The sequence below is a fragment of the Tachypleus tridentatus genome, chromosome 10, assembly GCF_004210375.1.
Source record: "Tachypleus tridentatus isolate NWPU-2018 chromosome 10, ASM421037v1, whole genome shotgun sequence".
Classification (NCBI taxonomy): domain Eukaryota; kingdom Metazoa; phylum Arthropoda; class Merostomata; order Xiphosura; family Limulidae; genus Tachypleus; species Tachypleus tridentatus.
In genome coordinates this window covers 22,023,452-22,033,422 of record NC_134834.1, presented here as the reverse complement: position 1 = coordinate 22,033,422, position 9,971 = coordinate 22,023,452, and the positions used below count along the sequence as shown (strand labels likewise).

At 37.6% G+C, this 9,971-nt stretch overlaps 1 protein-coding gene across 1 annotated transcript in view; it reads right to left on the bottom strand.

Annotated features, from left to right (window-relative positions):
• Window positions 1-225: 225 nt before the first annotated feature.
• Window positions 226-9,971, bottom strand: part of LOC143228865 (uncharacterized) — a 75,162-nt gene continuing 65,416 nt past the window's right edge. The window contains exons 3-4 of the mRNA XM_076460269.1: window positions 1,158-1,862; window positions 226-651 (exon numbers count right to left, since the gene is read on the bottom strand). Coding sequence (XP_076316384.1) covers window positions 458-651; window positions 1,158-1,862 — 899 coding nt within the window. The 3' untranslated portion in view covers window positions 226-457. The remainder of the gene's footprint in view (window positions 652-1,157; window positions 1,863-9,971) is intronic.

Below are 9,971 nucleotides of genomic sequence, written 5' to 3'. Positions count from 1 at the left end.
GACGGCTAGCGCAGATAGCCTTCGCATAGCTTTGCGCGAAATTAAAAAAACAACAACAAACAAACATACAAGTGAAAATTATTGACAGCACTTGCTGCATAGGTTATTACACTTAAAAGATTTTATAATGAACATCGAGCAATATGCGCTTTAACCGACGAGGTTTCCTTTTTCCTGGTGAGTATTAAAATTACAACAGTAGTAAAGGCCTTCAAACACAAGGACTTTCATTAAGGTTAACTTTATTTAACCAGCACACAGACATATACATATATAAATAAATCTAACTTGATGTTGTATATTCTATTAACATCGTAATTTTCTATTACGTTTCGTTTGCGCAATCGTACTTGACAAAGTCGTAGCGTGACATGGAAAACCACGTTAAAAAGAAAAAGAAAAAAAAGCCAGTTCTGATTGGTTACAATAAGTTACTACGCGTCACATTCGTTTCCTTCTACTGGTGCAACTGCTGGGCCTCTATGTGTTGCGTTTCTTTGTGACGTCGGAGATCCACCTTCCGCTGGAAGGCGCGCCCACAGACGTCACAGGAGAAAGGTTTGAAACCGGTATGTTTTCTGCAGTGGGTGATCAAGTTGGACGACTGGCTGAACGCTTTACCACATATACCACACTTGTGGGGCTTCTCTCCTGTGTGAAACACATAAACAAGTGGTAATACGTTAACAAAACTAGACCGATCACTGTGAAATTTCTAATCGAACACTCACTCCAAATAAACTTAACACTCCTACGAAAAGTGGGGCCTAATAGGCCCCAGAGCAACTTGAAAGGTTATTAATATTAGGCTAATAATTTTGCATTTAAATGAAATTGCCATTTAAATCCATTAATGAATGGATTAACGAGATTCCCACTGTCCCTATCTACTATCTAGCGAAACCACAGCCAGGGGAACGGGCTTGGAGAAATCAGGACAAGAAACGTCTTTTCGTAGGAGTGTTAAACACTTAAAAAACAAGAAGAGATAACGTTTTTCACTCGTCACAAAAAAATAGGTGTTCAAAATGCTGTTAAGGAAAAAAATAAGATTAGGTCAAATTACGTTTGTTAGAACAAAGAGCTGATTGAGAAAAAACAAAACAAAAACAGGGTGTCATCAAACATGAACAGTTCTGTGTTTGTCTATCACTGACCTGTATGAATATAGGTATGTTTCTTCATGTCTGACTTCTGGTGAAAACGTTTTCCACAGTACTGACACGGGTAAGGTCTGGTATCGGAGTGGATCAGCAGATGAGTGGACAGAGTGGATGACCTCTTGAACGTCTTCCCGCACTGCTTGCACTCGAAACTCTTTTCTGCCGTGTGAAGGACACGGTGCTGACTCAAACTTACCTCGTGGCCGAAAGTTTTGTTACAGAGTTCGCAAGCAAAAGGTCTCTTGCCACTGTGGGATCGCCGCGCGTGCACTTCCAGACCGTGGGGGGTGCTGAACATTTTGTTGCACTTGATGCAAGAAAAAACATCCCCAACAGCTACGGGTTTGGCTGTGGGGTCAGGTTTGGACACAAGAGAAAATTCAGACTTACTAGAATAGGAGATTGGGGGACTGTAAAAGGGAAATCCGAACCCGGGAAGGGGCCGAAGAATTTTCTCATAAGTTGACGACAGGAATCCTCTTGGATCATGAGTTGCCAAGCTGCAAAATGAGGAGGTCAAAGCGGAGGGATCACGGAAGGTCAATGTTTGGTGGTCTTCAGGTGAGAGTTCAGAGGGCCAAGACGTTAAACTGAAGGGTCGATATTCTGGTTTGAAAATGGAGTCAATAAATAACGAACGTGTCTTACTCGAAGACTCTTTGGGTAAGGATGGACTTCTGGTCAAACAGGTCTTGTTTTCTGGAAATATTTCGTATACATAAAAATTGATATCGAGAATCATTCCTCATGATCGTCACAAAAATTAATTTGATATGAGATTAACAAGAAGGATTAAAATAACCATTGGTTATCTCCGAGTCATATTACTGAACTATCAAAGTAAATGTCAAAAAGTTACATCTGACGCTACATTTCGTTTTGAAGAATATGTAGAATGTGGCTGTTAGTTAGAAATGTCACTTCCCTCACATGTAAACAGGTTCAAGTGTCGCGTCAAGTGTTCTGAAAGGGTATTCACGCTCGGCCTTCACATACACTGCTGGCCAAAATCTTAAGGCCAATGAACATAAAGAGAAAATATGCATTTTGCGTTGTTAGACTAAACCACTTATTTGAGTAGAGCTTCGAAAGATGAAAATAAGAAAAGGGAAAATAAAAATATTTTTTTTAGCATTTAATAGGGAAAATGTGAACATTATGAAATTAGCCTAAATACTAGCTGATCAAAAGTTTAAGACCATACTGAAACGAAGTCCTAAACAGGGTATGAAATGCCCAACAAGAAATCTCACTAGTAAGTTGCACGGCCGTTATTGCGAATAACTGCAAACATTCGCTTTGACATGGTCGATATAATTTTTTGCGGAAGGCTGGCTGGAATGTTATTCCAAGTGGTGAAGATGGCTTCACAAAGATCATGCACTGTTTGGAATTGACGTCCATTTCTACAGACGTCCTTTACCATCCACCCCAAACATTTTCAATGGGGTTCAGTTCGGACGAACACACTGGATGGTCCAAAAGAATCACGTTATTCTCCATGAAAAAGACCTTTGTCCTCCAGGCATTGTGGATTGCAGCGTTGTCCTGCTGAAAGATCCAGTCATTTCCACACAAGCGAGGGCCTTCAGTCAATAAGGATGCTCTCTCCAACATGCCAATGTAGCCAGCTGCTGTTTGACGCCCCTGTATAACCTGAAGCTTCATTGTTCCATGAAAGGAGAAAGCACTCCAGATCATGATGGAACCTCCCCCACTGTGTCGTGTACAAAATGTCTCCGGTTGGATATCCTTATCGTGTCAGTAGTGTTGGAAGCCATCTGAACCATCCAGGTTAATTTTTTCATCAGAAAACAAAACCTTCTTCCACTTTTCTACGTCCCATGTTTGATGCTTCTCAGCAAAGTTTAACCGAGTTGTTTCGTGGTGTGGAAGGAGGCGTGGCCTTTGAAGACGTTTACGGTTTCTAAAGCCTTTCTCTCGCAGATGCCGTCTTTTTGTTCTTAAGCTGCGTTCTGCGTCCGTAAGGGCTTTAATCTAATTCGACGATCGGCTCGTGTCTTACCGGACAACCCGTCGAATCCTCCTGCTCAACGCCGGCGAAATTTTCTTGGGCTGACTATTTGAAATTCTCGTTCTGTATCCCTCAGAGTCTTTTAAGAAATTTACAACAGTAGTTTTACTATACCCAATCTCACCAGCGATGGCACGTTGAGATGGCACGTAAACCTTGCCTTTACAGCTCGACAATTCAGCCACGTTCAAACTCTATCAAATTTTTAGTCTTTGCCATGTTTTTTATCCAGTGTAACACAGGAGATGTTGACAACTATAATGCTTGAACACAAATGACTAAATTTCGTTACGTGTTTACCGATTAACGCTCCGTTTCAATATGGTCTTAAACTTTTGACCAGCTAGTATTTAGGCTAATTTCATAGTGTTCACATATTCCCTATTAAACACTAAAAATGTTTACTTTTTCCCTTTTCTTATTTTCATCTTTTTCACAAGCTTCGAGTGTTTTCGTTGTTGGGTTGATTTTAAACACCGAGCCAAATAAACAAACCTAAATTATTTCTTGAAATTTAAGATATAAAGGTTTTCAAAATGAAGTAAGGTTCTGAAAAAGCGCACAACATTTATGACTTACTTTCTTCTAGAAATATGAAAAAAGGAAAAATATTTAGATTTTTATCTCATAAACTACTAAATAAAAACTCATGGCACATACAAGCAACATAACGCAGTTATTGATAATTAAAGGTGTACGCCCATTCTGTTACGTCACACACACTGTTGTAAATTAATAGTTCCGTCAAATTAGCCAGCAAGAATGGTTACCATGGAGAAATGATAATAGGCATACAGAATATGTTTCATAATTCACGTTATAACACTTCTGAAGCTGCGTTATAAGTTGACAGTACACATAGAGCAAGACATAAGAACTGTAATTCTGTTTGAATATTATAAGTTGACAGTACACACAGAGCAAGACATAAGAACTGTAATTCTGTTTGAATGTTTTAAGTTGACAGCACACACAGAGCAAGACATAAGAACTGTAATTCTGTATGAATGTTACAAGTTGACAGCACACACAGAGCAAGACATAAGAACTGTAATTCTGTATTAATGTTATAAGTTGACAGCACACACAGAGCAAGACATAAGAACTGTAATTCTGTATGAATGTTACAAGTTGACAGCACACATAGAGCAAGACATAAGAACTGTAATTCTGTATGAATGTTACAAGTTGACAGCACACACAGAGCAAGACATAAGAACTGTAATTCTGTATGAATGTTACAAGTTGACAGCACACAGAGCAAGACATAAGAACTGTAATTCTGTATGAATGTTACAAGTTGACAGCACACAGAGCAAGACATAAGAACTGCACTTCTGCAGGAATGTTACAAGTTGACAGCACACATAGAGCAAGACATAAGAACTGCACTTCTGCAGGAATGTTACAAGTTGACAGCACACATAGAGCAAGACATAAGAACTGTAATTCTGCAGGAACGTTACAAGTTGAGAACACACATAGAGCAACACATAAGAACTATGTATGTGTAAAAACGGCTGATATGGGTTGAGAAAATTTTTATGTAGAGGAGCGAACAACGTTTCATCGTCAGGTTCACAAAGAAAGAAAGAGGTAACTGACCGATAGCTCACCGCATGTTTGAAGGGGGTTGTGTAACTAAGTGTAGGAATGTAGAGAGCGTGCTTAGATGTTTGATTATATATTAATATAGGTATAAAGGTGTTTCTTTGTATTGGTTTATTTTGGGTTTAAGTTGTTATATAAGTAAAGCTTCTTTAATTTTGCGTTTGTTTATGTTTGTTTCTTTATTTAGTATTTGGATATTTTCTATGGTTATGTTGTGTTTATTTGATTTGCAGTGTTCGAAAACGTGTGAAGGTGACTTTTTGTGTTCTTTGAATCTGGTTTCCATTTTTCTACTTGTTTCTCCAATATAGAAGTCGTGGCAGTTATCACATTGTATTTTATAAATAATGTTGGTGTGGTGTTTGTCAGTGTAGTTTTTACACAGTATAGACCTAAGTTTTGTGCCTGGTTTTTGAATAAATTTGGTATTAACTGGAATGTCATATTTTATTACTAGTTTTTGTTAAATGTTGGTTATTTTTCTGCTGAAAACACCCAAATACTAAATCAAGAAACAAACATAAACAAACGCAAAATTAAATAAGCCTTACTTATACAACAACTCAAGCCCAAAATAAACCATTACAAAGGAACACATATATACCTATATTAATAAATATAATCAAACATCTAAGCACGCCCTCTACATTACTACACTCAGTTACACAACCGCCTTCAAACATGTGGTCAGCTATCGGTCAGCTACCTCTTTCTTCTTTGTGAACCTGACGATGACCGAAGAAGGTCGAAACGTTGTTCGCTCCTCTACATAAAAAATTTTCTCAATCCAAATCAGCCATTTTTACATATATATTTTTCTCTACAAGAGAGTTTTCTCGTCATCACTGATTAAGACACAAGATCTGTAATTCTGCAAGAATGTTATAAGTTTGTAGAGGATTAAAGATTACTTATGTTAATTAAAATGTAACATTAATTTATAAGTTAAGAGTTTTAAACTCCTTCTTGTATGAATAACCAGCCAAGAAATGTAAACATTTTTTCAGAAATAAAAGTTTGGTATTTTCAAAAGAGTCACGTGCTGATTAAAGACATGATAAAATACGTATCATGAAGTGGTCAGTGCCTCCTGGACCAACTGAGGCTAAACAGTTAAATTAGACTGCCTTTAATGAGTAAAATCTATTTTACGCTCACCAAATTTCAAGTGAGTAAGATACGTCGTAAAGCAGCCGAATCCTGCATGAACAATTCGAAATTTAAATTTAAACTCTTTAGAATTCAGCTGAGTAAATCATTTTTACACACGTCAAATCCCAGTTGAATAAACCAATTTTACGCTCGTCAAATCTGAGTTGAATAAATCAATTTTACACTCGTCAAGTCTGGGTTGAATAAACCAATTTTACGCTCGTCAAATCTGGGTTGAATAAACCAGTTTTACGCTCGTCAAATCTGAGTTGAATAAACCAATTTTACGCTCGTCAAGTCCAAGTTGAATAAACCTATTTTACGCTCGTCAAATTCCAGTTGAGTTCTTACGTTCACACAAACTTTAAATATGCTTTGTTTATAATTGAAATTCAGGAACTTCTCTAAAAAAAATTGGCTTTTTTCTTGGTAGTTTTACAATTAGGGACGATAATTATGGGATGTCACAAGAGGAGCAATTACCTTCACCCCTTCAAAAAAAACAACGAAATAACGTAAAAAATTAGCAAAAACAGAGTAAAAAGTGTCAATTTTTACACTTTTACTGGGCATGCTGTAAGTGTACAGAATGTAATCTCATACAAGGAATCTTCTGGTAGAAAAACACAAGAATGTTTCTCAACCTTCGTATGGACTTTGTTCCCCAAAATTAAATTCAAAAGATGTTTCTTACCATCAGTAGCATCGCGTACCACCGTCAGTTTTATTTTACTGTAATATAAGCTTCAGTAAGTATAATATAAAAAGTACCTCACACGCTATGGCTATCAGGTTAACAGATATTTAGCTAACTTGGTGAGAACACTCATGATCTTTTATTTTATTGTGTTCGCGACTTGTGTTAACTGTTTAATTAAGTTGATGAGAGTGGATTGTGTTTCTAAATTCATTGGATTTCAGTTTGCTGTTTGGTCCAGTTGGTAAGAACCTTTAATTTCGTTTATTTTGCTTTTTGTATGTTTCTTTGGAATTTCATGCAAAGCTACGCGAGGGCTATCTGTGCTAGCCGTCCCTAATTTAGCAGTGTAAGACAAGAGTGAAGGCAGCTAGTCTTCACCACCCACCGCCAACTCTTGGCTTGGTCTACTCTTTTACCAACGAATAGTTGGTATAACTATTATACCGTCATATTATAACGCTCCCATGGCTGAAAGGGCAAGCATGTTTAGTGCGACGGGAATTTAAATCCGCGACCCTCAGATTACGAGTCGAATGCCTTTCTTAACCTACTGGGCCTTTTTTATTTCGTACTTCGTTTGGTTCGCGGTTCGGGTTAAGCCTTTGGCTCAGTTGATGAAAAAACAAACAAACCTATGTTTCATAGTTTCGTTTTGTTGGAGCTACAAACTTAAGAAGTAGAACATAACAGAATAACATAGGAGACGTGTTTGTAGCTGAGCGATGGTACTTGGTTTTCCTTAAAAGATCCCATTTGTTTGTAGCTGAAAGATGGTACTTGGTTTTCCTTAAAAGATTCCATTTGTTTGTAGCCGAAATATGGTACTTGGTTTTCCTTAAAAGTCCCTGTTTGTTTGTAGCTGAAATATGGTACTTGGTTTTTCTTAAAAGTCCCTGTTTGTTTGTAGCTGAAATATGGTACTCGGCTTTCCTTAAAAGTTCCTGTTTGTTTGAAGCTGAAAGATGGTACTTGGCTTTCCTTAAAAGTCCCTGTTTGTTTGTAGCTGAAATATGGTACTTGTCTTTCCTTAAAAGTTCCTGTTTGTTTGTAGCTAAAATAGGGTACTTGGTTTTCCTTAAAAGTCCCTGTTCGTTTGTAGCTGAAATATGGTACTTGGTTTTCCTTAAAAGTTCCTGTTTGTTTGTAGCTGAAATATGGTACTTGGCTTTCCTTAAAAGTTCTTGTTTGTTTGAAGCTGAAAGATGGTACTTGGCTTTCCTTAAAAGTCCCTGTTTGTTTGTAGCTAAAATATGGTACTTGGCTTTCCTTAAAAGTTCCTGTTTGTTTGTAGCTGAAATAGGGTACTTGATTTTCCTTAAGACATTCTATTTCTTTGTTGTTGAAAGATATATTTTGTCTTTACTGAAATATTCTACTAAAGTGAACTGAAAACACATTACTTTTAGTTTGTTTTTGTTCTGATTAGTTTATAATAAAAGCTAGTTTCATTTCTTGAGAAAAACATACATACACAATTTACTGACGCGCATTGGTTTGAAGCTTTAAGAATTTTATACCTTTCTATCATACGTTATATTCTTTATCGGCACTAGAGGGCAGCATAATTTGGGCTTAGTGTTACGAGTGCGCTTCAGAAAAGATATAGAGATCATACTAGTTTTTACTGAAAAGAAAAACGAGATCTCCTGATTAATCTAAACCAACAATCAACAAAAGTCTGAGTGTGTGTGTGTCACTTATACATATCAAACTACTTGACCGATCATCACTAAACTTTAGAATCTCTCGGGTACTGACACATGGAGGAGATTAGCTTCCGGATACAAATCCCATGTCTTTCTCAGGCGTTGAACGGGTGCATTAATTGGTACACATTAGTTTCGAATCAATGTTACGTCTCTTGTAGTCGTCGCAACTGTCTGTAGGATTGTTTCTCAGGTTAGTTTGTTTTAACGTATTCATGTAAAGCAGTTTTGTCTGCTCATTGTGAGTGACATAAGAACGGTTGGTGAGGTAGGCTGTGAATAAATGACTCGTTACTGATTCAGTTCAATTGAACAATCTGTTTTATCGTAGAATTTTGTTAAGTCTGTTTCTAAGTGGTGTTTGATCAGATCCGTAGAAATGTGATATTAGATCACATACGCGCAAGCCTCATCCGTAGAAAAATGGTTTTACGCCACATGGTATTAGATTACATGCGAACAACCATGGTGTTAAACGAAGTTCTTATAAACATTGTGTTAGATTACATTTTTAAACGTGATGCTAAATCATATACTTAATTAATTCTATCGTTTGTACACTCTATTGTTTGTTTGAAGTTAAGCACAAAACATCACAATGGGCTATCTGCGCTCTGCCCGCTACGGGTATCAAAAACCGGTTTCTAGCGTTGCAAATCGGTTGGGTTTTGTTTTTTGTTTTTGTTTTGAGTTTCGCGCAAAGCTACTCAAAGGCTATCTGCGTTAGCCGTCCCTAATTTGGCAGTGTAAGACTAGAGGGAAGGCGACTAGTCATCGCCACCCGACGCCAACTCTTGAGCTACTCTTTTACCAACGAATAGTGGGATTGACCGTTACATTATAATGTCTCCAGGCTGAAAGGGCGAGCATGTTTGGTGCGACCGGGATTCGAACCCACGACCCTCAGATTACGAGTCAAACGCCTTAACCCACCTGGCCATGCCGGGCCAGATCCGTTGGGGGGTTGTATAGTTTATTAAAACACTACTATATATATATACATATAGTGAGAAACACAAATAATGAATAATCCCGAAAATAATTGTTTTGAAGTAGCAAGCAAGAAAATAACCTGTTTAAATAAACATTACTTCATGATATAATAAAGTAATACATGGGAAAGAAAAACAAGTGCACGTCCTGTAAGAAATAACGTGCGAAACACTTATGTAAAGATATTAGGTTATAACTTCTAGCCTTATGATTCTTATGCAGACTACATATTAAGCGACGCAAGTGATATAAATAAACTGATTGCTGTCTGAAACCTACGAACACCAGCTAGGCCTGAAAGCTGTCGATGTTCACTTCAAGGCTTTACAAGCTCGTGCAAGTTCGCTTACGAATATTTGTATGGTATGGCGGTTAGGGAATTCGATTGGCAATCTGCTGGTCACAAGTTCGAATCCCGTCACTGAACATGCTCGCTCTTTCCCCCGCGGAGGCGTTATAATGTAATGGTCAATCCCACTGTTCGTTGGTAAAAAAGCAAATAGCTAAGAGTTGGAGGCGAGTGGTGTATTCTATCACTTGTAAGTTAGGGACGGTTAGCGCCTAAAACTCTCGAATAGCTGTGTGCATATGATACAAAAAGCAAACAAATA